A 23373-nucleotide genomic window follows, 5' to 3' on the forward strand; every position below is an offset into this window, starting at 1 on the left:
TGTTCCATATTTGTACTCCCATTGAAAACCTCCATTCCATATGAGCTGTTTTATCCAAACTTAATCAAACGCGCCGAGATAAATTATATATCAGGAGAATTAGTCTATAGAAATCAAAACGCTAAACATCCCCATACACATTCAGGCTGACCTTGCGAACAGAGGACATGTTTCACCACACAAACACACTTGCCTTAACCATTCTTTGGGATCCTGAATTGTCAAGATGTTTCCCCAGATTTGACTAAGGTTGTCTTGTTTGTTCTGGTGTTCACTTTCAGATACACAATTCATTCTCTATTCGAAATACATGAAGTATAAAATCAGATTTCAGGGTTAAAAAGCCCAACGCAGTACGAATACAATAACACCCAAACATTTCAAAAACAAACTATTTACAGTAATCACAGACATTGCGTTTTCTACAATATGAGCATCCAACTCGACAGTACCAACTCCTGTAATAGAACGACTAACAAATTAAAGGGATTGTAAAGGAATTTTAAAGAGGCTTTCTAAAGTTTTATGTGCATAAGGGATACTGATAGCATCAATTTGCACCATTCCAATTTTCAATCAGACGTCTGTGGGTCCTGCAATTCCCATAAACCTAAGTGTTGTGGAATTGCAGGAAACATTGACGTCTGACACTTGAAATGATGTATATATGATATATGATGTAAATAGTTTCGATATCTCCCCCCCCCCCCTCCTTTTTTTTAAACCAATGACAAAAAGGCCGACGAACCACCTTTGTCTCTATAAACGGTTACTTACCAATTGGACCGCCATTACACAAATATGTTTTACAGACACACCAAGTTTCTAGATAGTATGTATAGCAACCATCGACAGGAGGCATGGAAGCCAGAGATGGTAATGTATCTGTACAACCTCTATACACCTCTAGAAAAGAATGATTTAGTTGAAATTTACTGGCAAAGACGAGATAAAAAAAAACAAGTATACAGCAATACCAATTTTACATTGGGTCGGTTAATGCAGCTAGCCCCTGTGGTAGGACAAAAGGACAGAAGGTATCAACAGTTTAGGCTATGGATACATCTTTCGTCGCATTTGGCTCAACCTTTGTCAATGTTCGGTTGTTTCCGTGAGTTGAGCCTTCGCTAATGTTCGTTAATTTCCGTGAGTGTAACTAGCAGAATTCTTGTCCCAAAGTTGACACAAGTGCTTTCGTTGCAGCTGTGTAAACTCGGTGACACAGACTACAATGAGAATACAATAGTTATGACTTTGGAGTATTCCAGATTTCACTTCCAGGATTCCAGTAGATCTACCTACTTCTTGGATCCAGGTCATCACTTCTAGTGTAACAATGTCCAGTACAGTTCATCTTCCAAGCACTCAAACTAACAGTGCCATATTTCGGACATTGACTGTAATGTTGACCTTTAGCATCGTAATTTATACAATTAAAACATTTCATAATCCCGTCTTTGGCACCTGAAATACGAATTCGTATATTGGGTACACCTCAATCAGAATAATCAACAAAATCTTCTAGAGTTACAAAATATCTTTGGGGTACCTTTGAAATAATATAAGTATAGGCCTACTTGATTGGTAAAATGAAATACTGCACCGAACTCTTGTAGACATTTAATAGTAGTGCACTCAATATGTGCTTTATAATCCTGGTACTCAAATCTAGGTAGCTTTGACTATTTCAAAATTCGAAATTGAAATTCAACACAAATATTGCTGCTATCTTCAATAACATTTCCATCACAATGTGCACTAGAATTGGAAAGATTATTGACACCTTCAATGACTTCAATCGTATATTTAGTTAGGCTACAAACAAAACCGAACTTGAAAACCGACTGGATGAAAAAGACTTGGTATTTCACCACTAGACAATGAAGTAACTACCTTACCTTGACTTAGGATTGCTTTCCGAAGGTGGGCATCCAGTTCTTCCGACCCTTCTCCTGTATATATGAAAAAGTTGATATCATAATAATTAAAATTGTATTTCGTTCCGTTATATTTTTGGTCGATCGGTAATCTAAAAAGATTTATAACTAGTTCGGGTACAGCTGAAGTTTATTTCAACCACAATCCCCGTCTAAATATCGACTTTGAATTGTGGGATGCTTAAACCTAGAGCGATATGACCTATTCGTAAACACTGCGCAAACTCGGCGCAAAAATTGTCGCAGTTTGTGCCAATGCAGGATATTTGTTGGTTTTGCATTGTGTACACAATGCCTTACTTATTCGTGTACAGTGTGCGAACAAGCCACAACGCTGCGCTGCGCTGCATCGATATCACTACGACCAATTGCGCGGAATTTCGGCGACAAAAATTGTTCAAGTGTCATAGGGACATTACGCATTTAAATCATGTTTGATCATGATTATTTCTTACCCATAGGCTGTCCATTACATGTATCATTGCTGCATATACACCATGTATCAAGACCATATATATAACAACCATCATCTGGTAAGGGACTTGGTAGAGAGAAACCCGTTGTACAACCACGTCCAGCGTCTTAAAAACCAAATATATCATGGTCATTCTTACTGATTAAAGAAATTATCCCACTACCAAACTCTAGAATCAAGCCCAGACCGATTATTCTAATTACTTAATGAAGCATTGGTTCCATCCTAGGCCTGTACATTTGGGAGAATCAAACCCTTCCTTCTTCGAAAACAAAATATCCCATTATCAGGTTATATCGGCCAACCAAATATCTCAATATTAAGACAAATGATCAAACCAAGATCCCATGATCAAACCAAGATCCCATGATCAAACCAAGATCCCATGATCAAAATAAGATCCCACGATCAAACCAAGATCCCATGATCAAACCAAGATCCCATGATCAAACCAAGATCCCATGATCAAAATAAGATTCCATGATCAATCAAAGATACTACGATTAAAATAATATCCCATGATCAATCCGAGATCCCACGATCAAAATAAGATCCCATGATCAAACAAAGATCCCATGATCAAACAAAGATCCCATTATCAATCCAAGATACCACGATCAAAATAAGATCCCATGATCAATCCGAGATCCCATGATCAATCCAAGATCCCATGATCAACAAAGACCTCATGATCAATCCAAGATCCCATGATCAATCCAAGAACCCACGATAAAAATAAGATCCCATGATCAATCCAAGATCCCAAGATCAATCCAAAAACCAAAGATCAAACCGAATATCCCATGATCAATGTAAAATATTTATTATACCAATCATGTTACGATCAATGATCAATTCAATATGACCAAACCAATCATGGCATGATCAAACCATAATATATTTCATCATAAAACCAAATATCCCAAGATCAATTTGAAATTCCAAGGCCGAAATCAACCCCAGAAAATGGCTAATCATGGCCTTTATTGTACTCACGATCATTATATATATCGTTCCCTTTCGTAAAACATTTACCATCACACTTATCATTTACATAAGCCTTAGTTGCATCAACTGTTCCATTTCTTGGGCAAAATCCACTGGGTTCGTCGTCTGTATTATGACTCTGGCAATCGTAACACCTCAGGGCTGAAAATGAATGAATATGATAAAATCGAAGTTTATAGACTTTGCTAAATCTTTCGTAGGTCATCTTCATAATGGCAAGCTATTAGGAACTTCGTCTTCTACCTTGACGGCTACCTTTCTTGTATCACGAAAGTTCGTAAATACAGCGAATTAGCTGGAGTGTACGTTAGAGAATTCAGTCCTCGATAGTAAACTTGTCCGTAACCAAGAAACCATATTATTTACAGTCTGTCTGTCAAGGTCTATGGTGGCTGTATTCGCTGAAGTGCAATCCAATCAAATGGCTACATTCTGTGATACAAATATGATTGCTTTTGCAGTCATTGTATAAGACCAAGTTCGCTTGACATTGTGACATTGACGTAGGCATCTAAGATTTTCAATTAGAGGTAGAAATTTGATTGGTGAAAGCAGATGTCATCGAGTGAGGTCAAAAGATTAATTTCAAGAGGGATGTGGTTAGATCCCAACTGAAGTGGCTATATCAGAAATAAAAGCTAATAAAAAACGAAAGATTGGTTAATTTCTATATACTAAGTCTAAAATACAAAGATAACGTATGCACCAAATAAAAAGAGGTTCTTAATTTTAAGTCATAACTCGATAGAGTGACAAATTTCACAATATCTCATTATTCGAGTCTATTTATCTTATTCAAATTAATTCAAGTTATGCAGTCTCACGTAAAAATACTATCAAATTGAAATTGAAATTTTTGTAAGTTTTTGAAAACTTAACAACTTTATGGGATATTTCCTACATATATTATTATGTATCATATTATACTTTTATCAAGGACGCCACCTTTAAATAGATTGTAAAGAGACTTTCTATTATGTGTATTAATTAAATTAAAATGTTTATTGGGACATGAATGGCATCGATTTGCACTATTCCAATTTTCAATCAGACGTCTGTGATTCCGGCAATTCCATTAAAACTAAGCGATTTATGACGTCACTAATCGCTAAATATGCTTTTACACATAAGGTTTCTAGCGATTAGTGATGTCATCAAATGTTTAGTTTAAGTGAAATTGCAAGAACCACATACATCTGATATAAAATTGGAATGGTGGAAAATAATGCTATCTGTATAACCGATATAAGATTTAGAAAACTTCTTAACAATCTCTATATAAGCTATTTGATAAGTACAAAGCAATCTCTATATAATCTATTTGATAAGTACAAAGCATGCATGAAACACCTGGTGCCACTCTGCAACTGAACTCGGCATTCTTTTTGGAGGGTCCACATAGCTTTAAATGTTTACTTGGTCTGTTTATTATATCATCATGAGAATTAATTTATGAAAGCAAGGGAATGTCGCCAAAATAATGAGCGGAAAAAAATGAAATGAAATGAATGGAGTTTTACGTCCTACTTTTCTGCACCATGTGGGCTAATGAAGACGGGCGACGCCATGCAGGGTGCAATGAGGGAAATTTTGTCAGGACAGCGGCATTAGCCTGCTAAAAAAAGATTAGACATTAGGCGGGGTTAAATAAATAAAACAAGTAAATATTTAGTTGTATGACTTTGCGTAAAATAAGTGTTACAAATGTTTTGAGACTTATTTAAAAACGACTTGATGATGACAATGTAGATGGTTGAAACAGTGTACAATAAAACTCAGGAGTAGTATACTACAAAATAAAGTTACAATGTTTCAAAGCAAGTTCACTATCTACGATAACATGCAGGATTGTTTTCGTCCATTTTCGCAGCCATCTTGAATATATTCAGAAATAACGCTAAAGCCGCTTCAGCATAAATCTTAACAATGATGGAATGATCACATAATCATAGGTAACGGATGTCTCCGATAGATATATAGAAAAACAGGACGGATAATTAATATGGAAGGCAGAATGACTTTTTATTCGATGTTCCTCATAGCTGTAATATTGTTAGGGCATATTTTGTTACAGAATATTTTATGTGCTAATACGCACTCTGTTGAAAAATTAAAGGAGATAGTACGTGTCTATCAAAAGGGTTAAAAAAAAAACACATAAGTTCACGTGGCTATGGTGTTGTCTAACTATTTACATTCACAAAATGTCAAGTTGTCGGTGACACGAAATTGGTAAACACTAAATAATGACCATTGAATTTCTAGTTATCTAGGTTTTTCTTTTATTTTTAAATAACTCTAGTCAATTTTGTTTACCTTAAAGTTATACTACCTCACGAATGACCAAACAAATAAAGAGACAGATGCATTTTTTGACCAATTATACTTTAGTGTCGGAAAGGGGAATCAATAAGTGTTCACAGCTCACCGTCGAAATTTGAACCATCAAATCCATGTGTCGAGAATTATTCGCGAATGAATTTTAAAATGACGATTCGTGAATTTAAAATACTCTGTGATATATAGAAAAGACATAGAAAAGTGAGTGAAATTCCTAGTTTGAAGTATTTTTAAAGGAATTATGCGATTTTCGTAAAATCCTCAAAATGTCGCACCTCTCCCTCTAAAAACTTTGTTATCATCAGTGGACTTACCTGGTGTCAAAACTATACAAAAGAATCCCAGTATAATCTAATTAAGTAATAATTCAGTAAAATTAGAAGCTTGTTTCAACAAATTTATAAGTTTAATGGATATATAGTCTTATATAGAGATTCTATTTTTTAGTCATGGCACTTGGTAAGTCTACTGATGAATATATAAACGTATTGACCGAGTTTTAGACTTTAAATTTTATGTCCATTCTATCCTTTTAACAATGCCTGAATTAGCTTTTCAATGCCCCACGGAACCTTTCCACCGTGGTTTGTAAGCTTTATAATTCTTTTCTACATATTTTTCCAAACTTTTGATGTTTTAATATATTTCATTGTCATGATGCCAAATATTTTGGATAAATCCAGTTTTGGCAATTTTAAATACATGTATCATCGCCAAATTTTGGATGCGAACTACTCAGTTCAGTTCAGTTTTTTGATAAAAGTTCCGGCACACGAGCGCCTTGGTCGGAGATTTTTGTTGCCGACTAGAGCCTTGTCAGGAGTTTCGCCGACTATCACGGGCACACGAGGAGACAAAAATCTCCAGTCGGCCGTTTTCCACCGTGTCGGTAATCACGTGCGAAGCATGCACTAGAAAGGAAAATGAATCTGATTGGATGTACGGTCTATTTTGCAGACGATAAAACTATCGGAGACAATTATCTAATATGTTTGATATTATAAATCCTGTCGGGGATGCGATTATCTTGTCGTGAAAGCATGGGCACAAACGAGAATTTACTCAAGACTCTACTCGGCGACAAATATTTCCGACCAAGACCGCTCGTGTGCCCACACCTTAAGTAAATGAAAATTCCTGTATATAGCAAGAAAAATAGAGTTCACACTTACCTTCACTAAAATATACTCTAAAAATTAACAGCGAAAATAAAACAATTACAGAATTCATTCTTCACATCTATACATCTCTGTCTCGCGTCATTAATATACATAACGTGTCATGTGATACACATATAATGCTAGCGAAATGAGCAAAATTGAAAATCTATAAAAATTGTTGACATTATGAATAGATTCTACCCAGAAATTAAACAAAACTAGTCAATTGCTATTCAGTATAATGGTGTTGAAAGGATATAGTGGGCCTAACAATGACCATCCTTCTATTATAGTAAAGTTGTGTTGTCGTTTATCAAACAACATCGTCGCAGTATCATTGGTTCTTAAATGATGTTTTGATCTAAAAGTGATTGTAAAGAGGTTTTCTGAAAAAAATTGTGTATTGGGGACACTGAGAGTATCAGTATCAGTATCAATTTGCACCATTCCAATTTGCAATCAGACGTCTGTGTTTCCTGTAATTCCACTAAAACTTGGTGTTTGATGATTTCATTAATCTCTTATGTGATAAAGCACATTTTGCAATTAATAACGTCAAGAACCCTAGACGTCTGATTGATGCTATCAGTATCTGGTTCCGGTGACATCTTGCTCCTTTTCAGTGAGTCTGCTTACTTTTTTCAAACGCCTATTTAGTCTCATTTGGAAATTTAACTTCACAATTTCTCGGCATTACGAACTTCGTCTTATACCTTGACTGCTATGGCCACCATTCTTGTAGTATGAAATGTAGAGATTTGAGTGGATGTTTTGTTGAGGGTTTTATTATTTCATTGGCGTACAATCCAATCAAATCTCTGCATTCCAAGGCATTTTCAAGGCTCAAAATTTCCCTCATTGTACCCTACATGGCGTTGCCCGTCTTCATTAGCCCATATGATGCAGAAAAGTAGGACGTAGAACTCCATTTATTTCATTTCATTTGTACCTCATTTATTTGAGAGTCGTAAGGTGACTCAGTTAACGCTACAGTAGGTTATATATAGATTAAACAACCGTATATATTTGTTTAGGGAAGTAAGCTAAGATAAAAAAAAATATAGGCCTACAGTTGAAGCTCAGTTCTGGTGTTTCAAACAGGCAATAATAATTCAAAAAGGTAGGTAGAGACTGAATATTCTCTAATAATGTGTACAGACACTTGAGTACATACTGCACACTACTACCCTACTAGCTTTACTGGGGCATCAATGACGACTTTAAACATATTTAGGTCAGAATATAATATACATATACGGTGGCCAACTTGGACCATAATTTTTGTATTCGATGTTTATTTATCAAATAATCCGACTATAGAGATTAAATGAACCTGTAAACTATGATAGAAAGCAATGGTTAAGAGAGTAAGGTATGGCCAAAAATTATATTCCCGCTTCCAAATTAAAATCCCATAATGCAGCCCATATTGTCATCTACTCCCACAGAAAACTCAAAGCGTCAGAGTAGAACAGTTACTGATACCACTTCACGGATTATGACGCCACTATCGCAAATACGATTTGATTTGAATGGCATACTTTATATTGGCGTCATAGTCATTGACCGGCCTGTCAAGAAATCGTATTCGTCAAACTAGAAGTCAGAATGGAGAAAATGGATGTTTTTCGTATCCTCGATATAAATATACTAAAAAACAACTTTTTGAATCGATAGCGAGCATTCAAAGGGTTCGAAAATCTCCGAGAAAAGTTCAGTTGCTGTTACCAATGTTTTGTCAAAATGATGTTTTGGATTTCGGGTTTTGTTTTGCTGTTCGGATCGTTAGTACTTGGTTTGTTTTTTCTGACCCTGTCTACAGTTTCAGACAGATGATCTTGAAGTTGATATTTATCTGCCTGGAAGAGGATCAAAGAGATAATGTATCATAGTTGTCGAAAAAACTCAAGCAAATTCAAATTCAGCACAAAGCTTTAAATCTGGTATCTCCCAAAATCGATGCCATGCAGGAGTGATTCGATAGGTTTGATTTACTCGAGTTGACAATTGAGCGTATTTTAATTTTGAGAACAAGGTTTTCCATGAAAATTGTATATTTTCTCTTTCCATTGTGACAATCAATTGAAATCATCTGTAGAAGCCTGTAGATAAGAAGGCAATTATCTTTTGGACTTACCCAGAAAACCACCTCTTAAAGAGGCTAAAACACTTATGCCTTTGTTATCTACAGATCCGGTTTGATGAAAACAAAACTAGTTGATATTGATATTAACTAAATTATCAAAATGGAGAAAATATTCAGAAGAGCAACACTAGAAGATCGAGAAGGTGTTTTGTCACTTTCCCCAGACTTGTACTTCGGCAGAGACTATTTACCACACATGTATGACTCTGTTATTCGAGAATATCGAGGGTATGTTTGCGAAGAAAATGGTACAATAGTAAGTACATGTATACTTTTTGTTGTATGAATTTACCACAAATGAGTTAAGAATCTGGCTTCGCCAGAGAGTTGCGGGCCCCTAATAACTAAACACCGTTGGGGGTGTTATGGGGGAAATTTTGCCAGGACAGTGGCATAAGCCTGCTCTGTTTTGATTTCCAACTGCCGGGGGATCTTTGAACGTAGCACACGTGACCACGGTTTATTGTCTCATCCGAACGACTAGACTCTTTTTCCAGTACACTAAAAATAACCTATGTATTATCAGTTGTTACAGTATAGTTTTACTATAACTAGTCATAACTTGTTAGACTATCTTTGAAAATATACCTGTCAATATGTTTAAGAGCTTTATAGACCACTTGTAATATGAGGTCAATCATTTCAACTTAAACGATTGGTGAGTTTAGAATGAAACAGAGCTCCGGAGTGTGATTTGCACCTTTCAATGTTTGAGGTTCAGCGTAAGGAACACACTATCAGCGATCTCTCAACTTAAAACTGAATTACACATTTTCACGACCACATAATATACCTACCAATCTTTTAAAATGCCGCTCAAGATTTTACATCTGCGCTAAACATTAGAGCTAATTGTTTGGCTAACACGTTATCTGCGATAGCCACCTTTCTTGTATCACGAAATGTAGCGATTTGATTGGATTGTACGTTAGGGAATACAACCAATCAGAGCTCTCGACATTAAGGCTTAAGGTTTACAGATTTTCTGTCGAGGACCCCCATTAGCTGTATTCGATAACGTGCAATTCAATAAAATCGCTGCATTTACAAACTTCCTGATACAAGAAAGGTGGCTATTGTAGTCAAGATATAAGTCGAAGTTCGTAATAACTTGACATTGTGAAGATGCTAAATTGAACTTAGTATTTTCAGATCGGTTTTGGTATGATTAGTATAGTTGATGGTGGAGAAACAGCTACGAGACGTGGTGGAAGAGTTTTAGAAAGTCATCAAGGTCAAGGTGTATTCCGTGACCTTTCAGATTACATGACGCGTGACCTCTATACCATACCGAACATGAAATATTCAACAATGACTATCAACAAAAAGCATTTCGACTTGTCAAGAAGTTACATTAACAGAGAAAACTATAAATTGGTCATGAAAATTGTAAGTATAATAATCATTAACCCAGTTTTCATTATAAAGAAAGCTTGCCAGGCAATGTAATATACCCCCCCCCCTGTCAGTTTTGATTTTAAATAAAATTATTTAGCAGTACAGTAACAATTACCAGTATGAAATATTCAACCTTCAGTCATACACTTCTTTTGAACTCTTTGGGGCGATACTGTATCATATTGAGTATGAGTTATTTCTCTTGTTTTTGAAAACGTGTTCAATTGTTAACTTATGAAAACTTTAGAAGGCAAATATTCAACCTTCAGTGCGGTACTGAATAATAAAACCAAGTTTTGTCAAAATCCGGCAAGGATCATTCCTTTTAGAATGTTTACGAGCTTAAAATTGAACGCGTTCTCAAGAACAGGGGCAGTAAATCATACTTAATATTTCTCGATTCTTCTGATTTTCGATAGGGTTCATCTTTTGGTGAAAACGAACATTCACACAAAGTTTCATCAAAATTTGTAAAGAATTGTGCCTTCAAGAGTGTTTACGAGCTATAGTATTGAACGTGTTTTCAAGAACAAGGGCAATAACTCATCTTAATGTTTTTCTGATTTTCGATAGGATTCATTCTTGGGTGATTACGAACTTTCACACCAAGTTTCATCAAAATCCGTCAAGAATTGTGTCTTCTAGAAAATTGAACGCGTTTTCAAGAACAAGGGCAATAACTCATAACTCAATATTTTTCGATTCTTCTGATTTTCAATAGGCTTCATCCTTGGGCGATTATTAACAACTCACGAAATCCGTCAAGAATTGTGTGTTGTAGAGTGTTTACGAGCAATTGTGGACGGATCTGTGGACGGACCGAAGAACATGGGTGAGAGCAATAATGGGGGCGTATAAAAACTATCTGTTCTCAGAACAGTTCCGAGAACGGAACGGATGGAAACCTTTTACTGAAAACGGTCGATCGTTCTCAGAATAGTTCCAATTCGAGACTACCGAGGCGAGGTGGTCTCGGGACAGTTTTTAGAACAGATAAAATCTTGTAGTGTAAACGGTATGAGGTTTTGACGGTTGCATGGTATTTTATGTTACCTCCCCTGAATTGAATGAGAAACTATTTTTCTATTGGTTGTCCGTGGAAATTTTCTTAAGAAGTCTAATCTACGGAGTTTGTACATCTTAAAAACCTAGGCTCTTTTTTCTATGAGACAAAATTTCTGTCGTTAGCTAGGCCTTTCACTGAAACGCTCTCGGTAGACTGCAAACGATTACCGCCTTTACCGTAGACATCAAATATATTTAGCGAATATCATGTTTTTAATCATTTCTTTTGTAAAATTGCCTAGATTTAGTTACGTTCCTGAATGCGGACGTTCCCGAAAACTGTCTAACATAACCTTCCTCTTCGATTGTACACATACGGTACATTAGCCTAGAAATTATGAATTCGGTTGGTCGAGATTTGAGGTATCATAGTTTGTTGCAAACTATGCGAATTTTGATAATATATAACTTTATACAATAGTACATATTTCTGACCATTAAATTTTGATTACAGTGTTTTAGCCTTTTTAATTAATTGTTGTCCCTCTTTTATATTCCAGATGATAATGCTTGTAAATTATAACATAAGCGACTTGCAAGTCACATCATCTCCAGTAAACAACATCGTTATAACGGAAATAGACCGCGATCTTTTCGCCACCATCTTGAATTGCAAGCCGTCACGTGATTATTTATTTCCGGAGAAATTTGTACGGATTCATTGTGTATTGTATAGACCTTCAATGGAAAATTTGGAACATTTTCTCAACGAAGAAAGATACGTTGTCGGAAGCTACGGTGAAAAACAGAGGAGGCCCGAAAGCATCCGATTATTGACTCTTGCCAGCTTTTTTCCATGTAAAGTTGGAACAGCTTATCAGATTGATATATTCGGTGACAAAATAGAAGATTTTCATGCTCATTTATGTTTGCATTTTAAAAAGATTTCCACAATCACTAAAAGCTTTGCCACATCAGGTATTATGTTCGGAATGGATATGAATATCGAACTCATCAAGTCGGCTTTTCGTCAATTTAATATAGCTTCTCCAGGAGATACTGCGTTCGAATTAAGTGCTTACAGGAAGACATTATATGAACATTCTGAATAATAGTAAAGTTTATCAATTTCTTGTAATTTCTTTGTTTTGTTTCTTTCTCTTTGCACTATTTGGTACCCTTTTGTTTTGATATCCACGGTTCCTTTTTGACTTCCCGTGTTTACTTGCCTTGAGTAGATCTAACCCATTAATTTCTCTAGAGACTTTGGGGACTACCCTCACAACCCAGGGCAGCTGGACGTCTGTTTAGAGCGTCATTATTTCAGAAAAGACCATATCAGCAAATTTTTATGTGTATCAGGGAGACTGATAGCATCAATTTGTACCATTCCAATTTTCAATCAGAAGTCTGTGGTTCCTGCAATTCCACTTAAACCAAACGTCACTAATCACAAAATATGCTGTGTCACATAAGGACTTCGCGAATAGTTAGAATAGAATAGTATAGATATCGTATAGCATTGGTGGATCAATCTAGATGTCAACTGATATTGATAATTCTCCAGCATTGTTGGATCTATTTAGATATTTACTGAAATTGTCTAGCATTTGTGGATCGATCTAGATGTTGACATTCTACAGATCTGATAGATCAAGTGACATTGTATAGCTTTGTTGGATCTTTCTGGAATTCCGACTCACATTCTCCACTGACTTTGTATAGCAATGATGGATCCAGCTACAAGTCGGCTAATATTCCACAGTTTTGATGGATCTACAAATTATGTATCTAGATTTCGACTGGCATTATACATTCTTCATGGATCTATCTAGAAGTCGACTGACACTGTTTAGCTATATAGCCTTAATGTTTTTGAATTTGATGGGGAGACGTACTATACGTCTGTATTTTTTTCGGTGAGAAAAACGGTCATTGATTTATTAGAGAAATACCAATGACTTTTTGATCGGATAATAATAGAATTGTGACCGTCATGGGGGCATGGCCACGTTATTTTTTTACAACCTGACTTGACCACACAGGTCATTGTGGATGGTTTTATAACATATCGGTCACTCGTTGGTCAGAAGCTTAATCATCGTCCTTATTCATTTTTCTTTTCGACACCTATCATGCATGAATCTGACATATCATGCATTAAGTTTAATGAAGTTTTAAAGTCTGAAGTTCATCCAAGCAGGGGTTTCATAATTTTTTTTTCTATTGAGATGTGTTTATTAGAAATACTCGAATATCTATAAATATAAACAAACAAAGGACAACAACTTTAAGATCTGGATGTTTACTAATATGAATATGATATACCCAAGGACGTGCTCAGAATATCATTAAAATAATGGGTAAACAGTAAAAGTCCGAAACCCACGCTTTGGACAATCCCCATTCTTCCCCATTATTGGGTTCTGTTGCGCAGTCGGTTAGAGCATAATTGGTTCTTAACATTACGTCATTTGCATAGTTGACGAACAAAATCGCGGTTATGGGTTCTATTATAATTTCAATTGAATTGTGAAAGTCCGATGACCTTGCATACGTCATCTTCATCCATAACTCCAGTCGACGCAGCTGTAAATGGGTACGGTTAATCCAGGAAAGATCAATGTTTCAATATTGTTCCCCCTGTTTAATGATATTTTGGTCAAATTATCAGTCAAATTTCGGTTACATTTTGAAGCTTTTGTTAATATCTTATTAACCACATACGCAAGACGGTGTATGGTTTATACCCCTATCTCCAACATAACAATTATTGTTTACCCCGTATATTCATTATGTGCATTTACGCATAGTATTCATTAAGTGCATTCGCGCATAGCCAGACTTTAAATATCTCATCTTCCATATCACAACATCCTCATCATTCCTGTATATAATCCGAAATTGTGCCGGCCATACAACCCTCCCCCGACCACAACGCTTCCTTACGCGGATGTGTGTGTGTCGGAAGGGGGGAGGGACTTTATGGGATCGAGTCGAACCCCTTGATGTCTTAACAGTTTATTGAGTCGTTATGGTTACTGGGCAGAGTGATAGTTTTTACATTTATACCAATATTTTGAACAAAAGCTTAGGGAGTAAAAAAAAAACGAACCTTGTTGAGTAGGTAACTAAATAGGTAACGTAACGCGACCAGGTATAATTTCAAACATTGGAGAAACTTAGGTTCATCTGTTCTTGTTGTTGCAGATGATAACAATGTCAATGTATTCGGAGAGTTAACTGATAATGCAGAAATCGGAAACATGAAACAAACTAAAACTTTTCTCTTGCAAAGTCTCCTCTTGCAAAAATGTGATTCGTTTACAACGTGTTATCCCCGATATGTTTTTTTGGCAATAATGAATTTTCTTTGAAACATGGACGAGATTTCGGGCTATATGTCTTTCTAGGGGTAGCCCTAAGCTATGTTTCGTAGTTGTGCTAAGCTAAGACGGTTATAGGTGGTAAAATTCATATAAAAATATAGAAGTTTATGTAAAGCACAATCAACGGACCAGAGGTTTGCCAACTGGATAGAATATGGATGTGCTATTTTACTTACTATTTATTTGCTTTATGACTGGAGTAACAGCCGATTCTTCCAAATTTTCAGGTAAATTCTGTTTTTAGATTTCAAACACAAACGCAATAGTTAACACATATTGCAACAAATATTAGCATTGTGAAAATATATTAAGACAAAATAACAAAATTTGCGAACAAGTTTGGCTTTATTGACATCATAATTTTAAGTAATGTGATTAAAAATGGTTATTTTAACGTACAGTTATAGGTATCTAGAATTGGTAATGGTAAAATTTGGCGATTATTTTCATCTGATAAAGTGCATTGGTCTTCGGAACAATAATTAAGATATACGCCCACTGGCAGCTTTGATTTTGAATAAAAATGTTTTAGCAGTACAGTAACAATCACCAGTATGAAATATTCAACCTTCAGTCATGCACTTCTTTTGAACTCTTTAGGGCGATACTGAATAATAATGAGTATGAGTTATTGCCCTTGTTCTTGAAAACGTGTTCAATTTTTAAGATCGTGAAAACTCTAGAAAGCAAATATTCAATCTTCAGCGCGAGACTTAATAATAAAACCATGTTTTGTCAATATTCTGCAAGAATCATGCCTTTTAGTGTTTAAGAGCTAAAATGCTAATGCATTTTGAAGAACGAGGTCAATAACTCCTATGAATCATATTTTGTTTTTTTTGATTTTCGATGTTTCATCCATGGGTAATAATAAACAATTTCATCCAGTTTCGTCAAAATTTGTCAAGAATTGGGCCTTCTAGAATGTTTACGAGCTAAACATTGAAGGACTTTTTAAGAACAAGGGCAATAACTCACACTTAATATTTTTCGATTCTTCGGATTTTCAATAGGGTTCATTCCGTCAAAAATTGTGTCTTGTAGAGTGTTTACATGCAATTGTGGACTAACGGACGGACATGGGGGACGGCAATATATGCCCCCCATTTCATGTGGGCGTATAAAAAAAGACTTTTCAGAGGCCTGACGAGGAGGACATAGCCCAATAGTCTAAATACACCGTAGATGCCTAGGGTGGAACACATACTTTACTGAGAATTTGGAGTAGGGTATCTAGATCTGCTGAGTAGTTTTCTTCTGTTAATCTTCATTATTTTTCATTTAATCTAACATCAAATAATTAAATTCATCCCAAAGATCAAGATGACACATGCAGCGCTCTTACCTTGACTAAAGTCGAACTTTAGAAAGTTAATAATCCTATAGCGACATTTAGGGGTAGAGATCACATAAAATAACGGAACACAATTTTATAGTATACTACTTCTTAGTTTTATTACACACGACGTTTCAACAATCGACATTGTCATCTTCAGGTGACTAATAAGGAGTAGTATACCATAAAAGTGTGTTCCGTTATTTAGAAAGTTAGAATTTAGTATCAGAGTACAATAACATCTACACCGACTTGAGTCAAATTTAATCTCCTTAACACTTGCTATTAAAGGGACAGATTCGTCTTATTTTCTTTAGGTGGATTTGAGTCTTGAATATATGAATATAGTCTTCAGAAGTATTAGCAATGAACGAAAATGGCATAATTTCTTCAAAAAAAAAGGAATTCTATAATGTCTTTTCTATATATGACAGAGTCTAAAAAATTGACGAGTCGTCTTTTTAGCATTCAAACGGGGATAATTCTTGACACTAGTCACTGATTAGCTTAGCTTAAACGGATGACGAATCTGTCTCTTTAAAAACTTTGATTATACCTCCTAATTCCAAGAAAAACGAAAGACAACGCGAGAAAACATGTTCTTATTAATGAATATAAAGGGTGAAAAATGTAGAAGTTGCTGCTTTTTATCAAGATAGTTTGCCAGGAAAGGTAATATACGCCTACTGGCAGCTTTGATTTTGATTAGAATAAGGGAACAATCATCAGTATAAAACATTCAACCTTCAGTCATACACTTCTTTTCAACTTTCTGGGGCAATACTGAATACTATTGAGTTATTGAAAACGTGAAGGCAAATATTCAACCTTCAGCGCGGTACTGAATAATAAAACCAAGGTTTGCCAAAATCCGGCAAGAATCATGCCTTTTAGTGTTCGGGAGATAAAATTTTAAAGCGTTTTCAAGAACGAGACCAATAACTCCTGTGAAACATTTTTCGATTTTAAATAGGATTCATCTATGGGTGATAATGAACAATTTCACCAAGTTTCCTCAAAATCTGTCTGTGTTTACGAGCTAAATATTAAACGCTTTTCAACAACAAGGGTAGTAACTGATTTTCGATACGGTTCATCCTTGGGTGATAACGAACACTCACAACAAGTTTCGTCAATGTTTGTCAAGAATTGTGCCTTCTAGAGTGTTTACGAGCTAAATATTGAACGCTTTTCAACAACAAGGGCAATGACTTATACTAAACATTTTTCGAGTCTTCTGATTTTCAATAGGGTTCATCCTTGGGTGATTACGAACACTCACACCAAGTTTTGTCGAAATCCGACAAGAATCGTGTCTTGTAGAGTAGACGGACGGACGGACGGACGGACATGGGTGATGGGATGGCAATATACGCCCCCCCCCCCCCCCCCCCCACCATTTCTTGTGGGCGTACAAAAAGGACAGTTCGTGTTTTCTGACTCAAAACACTGTAAGATCAACACGTTTCAAATATTTTTTCATTCATCAGTGTTCGCAAGACTCAATGACAAAACTCTAGTTAAACTAGTACATTAACTGAATTAACGATCCAACAAAAAGAGAGGAGACAATAACAGTTAGTCAATAATCAAATAAAGCCTGTGGGTTAATACCCTGCACCCATTTGTAGAGATTTGATTGACTAGATCTATACATGTATATTGACACACATGGATTTGAAGGCTCAAATTTCGATGATGAGCTGTCTGGGGCTATCTGAATGTTGCTTGATCTATGATCTATCTATCCGAACTTTCGATAAGTATGTGTATGTATTGATTTTGAGGGTATAACGGTTCATTCTCGTTTCAGATTATAACGATCATCCTTGTAAGAGAGAGTGCCAAGATGATGGAAAACCAATGACTTGTGTCTATGATTTTACATTAGAATATTACTATACCTTATCTAAAGCTTGCTATGACTGTCCTAGAAATATAACTGATTGTTACAGACCGCATTGTGTACCAGCTGATGGTGTTTCTAGATCTATTATAACAGTAAACCGCATGCTACCTGGTCCTGGTATACATGTAAGTGAATACTATATTGTCTTTCAAATGTTTCATAGTCGATAAATGTTAAAAATACCGAACTTTGGGTACTACGAAACTCTCCGTAATCCGACATATTTATATTACCCACTTGCATGTCGGATGACAAAGATTACATTGTAATTCCTTTCAGACTCTTAGTAGACATAGCCCTGTAATCCCTTGTCGACCGAGGTATAGGTGTCTCGACATGATATGGTAAAACACAATTTAAAATTTTGGGGAGAAAACCTTCTTTAAGGAAATAATTTAAGACGCCATTGTTCTTGTGGACGTGGTAATCAACTAGATAGATTGAATTGCAAGGAAGAGAAAGCCTGCCTCAAGATGTGCAGGCGTTGGGTGGTAATGTTCGGGAAGACAGCTATTAACAAGAAACTCTCTCAGCGAAAACCACTTTTACCGATGTCATGATAAAACCTGATCACATTCGTTGGCTCACAATACAAATTCAGATATATTTTGTAGGTGTGTGAGAATGATGAGATAGTTGTGAACGTCCACAACAACTTAGAAACTGGTGAAGGAACAACCATTCATTGGCATGGTATATTGCAGATAGATTCACAATGGAATGATGGAGTTCCTATGGTTACACAGTGTCCCATTGTTTCTCGCACTACCTTCCAGTACAAGTAAGTTTCCAGGCAATACGCTAGAATACAACACCGTTTAATCCACGCTCTTTAAATGAGATCGTGGTTCACTTTTTTCAATGGCTTGGTATGAGACGATGGATTTAAAGCAATCAACAATCTTAACATACTTTTGGCTGTTCCAGATTCCGAGCTAGCAATCCTAGAACGCACTTCTAGCAAGCTCATTCTGACGTTTCTCCGGGCAATATGCCTTACCCATAGCTTATACCACATCCCATTATTAATAAAAAGTTGGGACTGTGGTTCACTTTTACAAATGGCTTCATATGTGGCGGAAACTAAAACGACAATTTGCATAAGCTGTTTCTCATTTACTCACTTCTGTTCTAGGTTCCGAGCTAGCAATCCAGGAACGCACTTCTGGCATGCTCATACTGGTGTGCAGAGAGCTGATGGGGTTTACGGTAATCTGGTAGTACGACAACCACCCAAATCAGACGTACACTGGTCGCTATATGATCATGACTTGCCAGAACATACGATGGTGGTGAACGACTGGTTAAATCAGCTGACTATTGATAGATTTGCTGCGCATCATCATAATGATGGTGATAATAAGCCGCGTCTGATGTTAATAAATGGTATGTATACCACTTTTTAGTATAAATTACTTACTCACTAATGATTAATATACTTTCTCATGTGAATGCATTAACTGTGTTTAGTCAAAATGTTGTTTTAGATTTCAGGTTTCGTTTTGCGGTTCTGATCATTAGGACTTTATTAATGTATCTAACAACGCCGAAATGGTCCTTTTTCACAAATATAGAATTCCTTACAGTCGATTGAATAAACTTTCAGATATGGATATGAATTTATGATCATAAAATACAATATCTTATTAACCATTTGTATTTGGTAAAGCACAGTGGCGTATCTATCCGGTAATTTTGGGCCATGCCACCATTCCCCCACCCTCGGGCTATAAAAAATGAAGACCTTTACTTCCAAAATCGTGTAAAATGTATCCCACATTAGAATATTTCCACCATGACTAGTGCACTCTTAAATCTGCAAAGGTACTCCGGAGCTCTAGGATGCCTTATATCAACCTGATCCTTGTCCTATTGGTTGTTTGGACAATTTATGGCATTCCAATTTCATCGCTTTGATGCTTTTCAGGCAGGAATAATTATAAAGAGTTTAAATACGATGATACTCCTGATCAAATATTCAAGACACCAAATGAAGTTTTCAAAGTTAAAATGAATGAGACCTACAGATTTAGAGTGGCCAGTAACGCTATCTTCAATTGTCCACTACAAATATCTATAGATGATCACACCATGACGGTGATAGCAAGTGATGGTAGTCCATTCGATCCAGTTGTAGTCGATTCCTTCAATATCTTTGCTGGTGAAAGGTTTGATTTTGTGCTCCATGCCACCCAAGATCCTGGAAATTATTGGTTTAGAGTCCGTGGTATGGCTGATTGTGGTGAATCACAGAAACAAGGTCAGGCTTTTGCTATCATCAGATATGAAGGTGCTTCCGAAGAACAACCGTCAGCTTCGTCAAATTATTTGGATTCGAAGCGCGGAGGAATGGTAGGTTTGAATATGGCAGTCCCTTTTGAATTTGACAAGATCCCAAAAGTAACAATAATAGATGTCAATTCCTAGACTAGCTTAAATAGATGTCAATTTCCTGAAGCACCTGATTCCAAAACTATGATAAACTTTAGAGACCACCTTAAGTTTTACTGTCACCACTCAGCCATTATTAGCAGGTTGAATGTCGTTTGACAATGTCAATTCCTAGACTAGCATAAATAGCATTCCCGGAATCACCTGGTTCCAAAACTAGACTTCAGAGACCCCTTATAGTGTTGCGGTCACTACTCAGGAATACAAAAAAGAAGGTCGAAGTTCAGAAAAAGTATTCATTTGACAAGTAACTGAAAATATTGGAATTGATATTACCTTTGGCAACACTTTTCAGTCATGAGCACTTACCTGGATAGTTTGCTTATATTTTAACATAACTAATAATTGAGACCAATTTAACTTCACTTGTATTTCAGCTTCTAAATCCATGGAATGAAAAAGCAACAGAGACTAAACTACCAGTTACCAAATTAAATGCTTTAATAGAAGATTTTGATGGAATGGACGGGACTCCAGATAAGAAATTTTATGTGACCTTCGACTTCAATAAACTAGACAATTTTCATTTCAACCATCCGGAGTTATATCCTCTTCAATCCATCAACAAAAACAAGCATCTGTACTCACCACAGATGAATGGTATATCAAATCATCTCCCTTCATCTCCACCATTAACTCAATTTGATGACATTTCAGAGGTAAGTACAATATAAAGAGGAGCTCCCTCGTGTTCTTCGCAATATTGACACAAAAGACGAGGACTGACAAGATCACCAAAGGAAGGTGTTGACTATGATGACGTTCCATGATAGGTAGGGAGGCGTTCAATACAATATGTTAACACTTAAGACTAAAGTGACTATAGTAACGAGGGAAGGTGGAGGGCTCGAGCTCTATATGACACGACGTTCTACTTTTAAAAGGAAGGCGTTGATTATAATGTCATGACGGATGTAAAGATATTGTTCCGTCAATTCAAACGGAAAAGGTGTCCATGATAACATTATTGTATAGACGTTATATATTTTGTATTTAGGAAATGTACTGTAATGTTGATACTGTGAAGAACAAGAACTGTAGTCGAGAATTCTGTCAATGTGTACATAGATTAGTGGTAGATTTAAATGATGTGGTAGAAATTATACTAATAGATGAAGGAGTAACATTTAATGCCAACCATCCGACACATTTACATGGTCATACTTTTAGGGTAGTAGGTATGGGCAAGGTAAGTCAATATGGCAGTTTCATAAGGGAAGATCATTCTACCTCGGAGGACTTATTTTTGATAAACATGCTTTCCTCAGCACTTCGTGAAATTATGCTCGAGTCTCAAAACATGCCTTCTCCAGCACTGCGTAAATTATGCTCGAGTCCTGAAACATGCCTTCTCCAGCACTGCGTGAAATTATGCTCGAGTCTCAAAACATGCCTTCTCCGGCACTGCGTGAAATTATGCTCGAGTCTCAAAACATGCCTTCTCCAGCACTGCGTGAAATTATGCTTGAGTCTCAAAACATGCCTTCTCCAGCACTGCGTGAAATTATGCTCGAGTCTCAAAACATACCTTCTCCAGCACTTTGTGAAATTGTTTTGTCAGGTCACTCAAAAACATGCCTTCCTCAGCACTTTTTGAAATAATGCTCGAGTATCAAAACTTCTTGGAATTATGCTGGTGTCTCAAAATATGACTTCCACAGTACTTTGGTAATTAAGCTGGTGTCTCAAAACCATACCTTCCACAGCGCTTTCATCTTTCATTTTTTATATTTCAGTTGAATGTATCAACCAGTTTGGAAGAAGTGATGAGATTAGACAGAGAAGGATTAATAGAACGTAAATTAAGTAAGGCAGTAGCTAAAGATACTGTGACTGTACCAGATGGTGGTTATACAGTTATTAGATTCCATGCCAATAATCCAGGTAAATCTCATCTTCAGACATCTGCCTTCTCATTTAGCTACTGCAGACGTAGCAGAGAGTTTTAAGCGTAATATCATAACTTGAACATTACATCCCAAGAAAACGTTACCATTTCAGCTCTGGACAATGGGTACATTTCAGCCAGTAATGCTGTCATAAAAAGAACAGAAAAGATGCTCTCTCTCTCTCTTGTACATATAGCTTCTGTTTACACCTTTCTGATTTACAGTTTCACATCCAATCACTACCCAAAATATCATTCAAACCTAACAGTACTTGTACAGTAATTGCTATATCATATTCTAAAAAAGACATAAGAAATCAGTAACAGCTCACAAGTGAGGAAAGAAATCGTAAAAGAGTGAAACCAGCTTTTAAAGGATCTTTTCTACCAACTTGTCCTAAGCCAAACCTCTTGGCATTGGTATTTCTCGGATTATCCCTACACATTTACAGCTGGGTTGACTAGAATTATGAGTGAAGATGACTAATTAAAGGTCATCAGACTTTCAGACGCTGACTGAGATTAGAACCAACAACTACCAAATGTTTAACCAAACAAATAGCGTAAAGTAAATAACCAGCACTCTTAACCATTGTGCAAAATGAAGTTTTACAAATACTTTGCTAGAATTGCTCCTTTTAGGGTTTAAAACTGTATCTTTTATTGCAGGAATGTGGTTCTTCCACTGTCATATAGAATTCCATGTAGAAATTGGTATGGGTTTATTAATACAAGTTGGTTCTAAAGATGATATGCCTAAAAGACCTAAAGGATTTCCAACATGTGGTAACTACCAGTATCATGGTGATGAAGAACCAGCAACACCCTATCCTAGTTCCTCTATATCATTCCAGTGCAATATAGCTGTTATATTTCTATCACTAGTTTTCTTCTTGTTTCACTAGTTTTTTAACATTTTGAAAGAGTTGTG

At 36.1% G+C, this 23373-nt stretch overlaps 3 protein-coding genes across 3 annotated transcripts; 2 read left to right on the forward strand and 1 right to left on the reverse strand.

Annotated features, from left to right (window-relative positions):
- Positions 1–336: 336 nt before the first annotated feature.
- Positions 337–6990, reverse strand: LOTGIDRAFT_160121 (hypothetical protein; the record flags this gene model as incomplete). Its single annotated transcript, XM_009055001.1, has 7 exons — positions 337–458; positions 778–906; positions 1303–1464; positions 1899–1952; positions 2393–2518; positions 3409–3561; positions 6933–6990. 7 exons carry the CDS (start codon positions 6988–6990, stop codon positions 337–339), a joined length of 804 nt encoding a protein of 267 aa, XP_009053249.1.
- Positions 6991–9166: 2176 nt separating this feature from the next.
- Positions 9167–12581, forward strand: LOTGIDRAFT_160122 (hypothetical protein; the record flags this gene model as incomplete). Its single annotated transcript, XM_009055002.1, has 3 exons — positions 9167–9322; positions 10219–10455; positions 12030–12581. 3 exons carry the CDS (start codon positions 9167–9169, stop codon positions 12579–12581), a joined length of 945 nt encoding a protein of 314 aa, XP_009053250.1.
- A 2406-nt stretch (positions 12582–14987) lies between these two features.
- Positions 14988–23347, forward strand: LOTGIDRAFT_231844 (hypothetical protein; the record flags this gene model as incomplete). The annotated part of the gene is made up of 9 exons (XM_009055003.1): positions 14988–15085; positions 18008–18228; positions 18718–18884; positions 19239–19489; positions 20031–20455; positions 20932–21213; positions 21552–21743; positions 22291–22438; positions 23112–23347. The coding sequence occupies exons 1-9, from the start codon at positions 15013–15015 to the stop codon at positions 23345–23347; spliced, it is 1995 nt and encodes a 664-aa protein (XP_009053251.1). The 5' UTR covers positions 14988–15012.
- Between the last annotated feature and the right edge of the window lie 26 nt (positions 23348–23373).

This window comes from Lottia gigantea, assembly GCF_000327385.1.
Source record: "Lottia gigantea unplaced genomic scaffold LOTGIsca_23, whole genome shotgun sequence".
Classification (NCBI taxonomy): domain Eukaryota; kingdom Metazoa; phylum Mollusca; class Gastropoda; family Lottiidae; genus Lottia; species Lottia gigantea.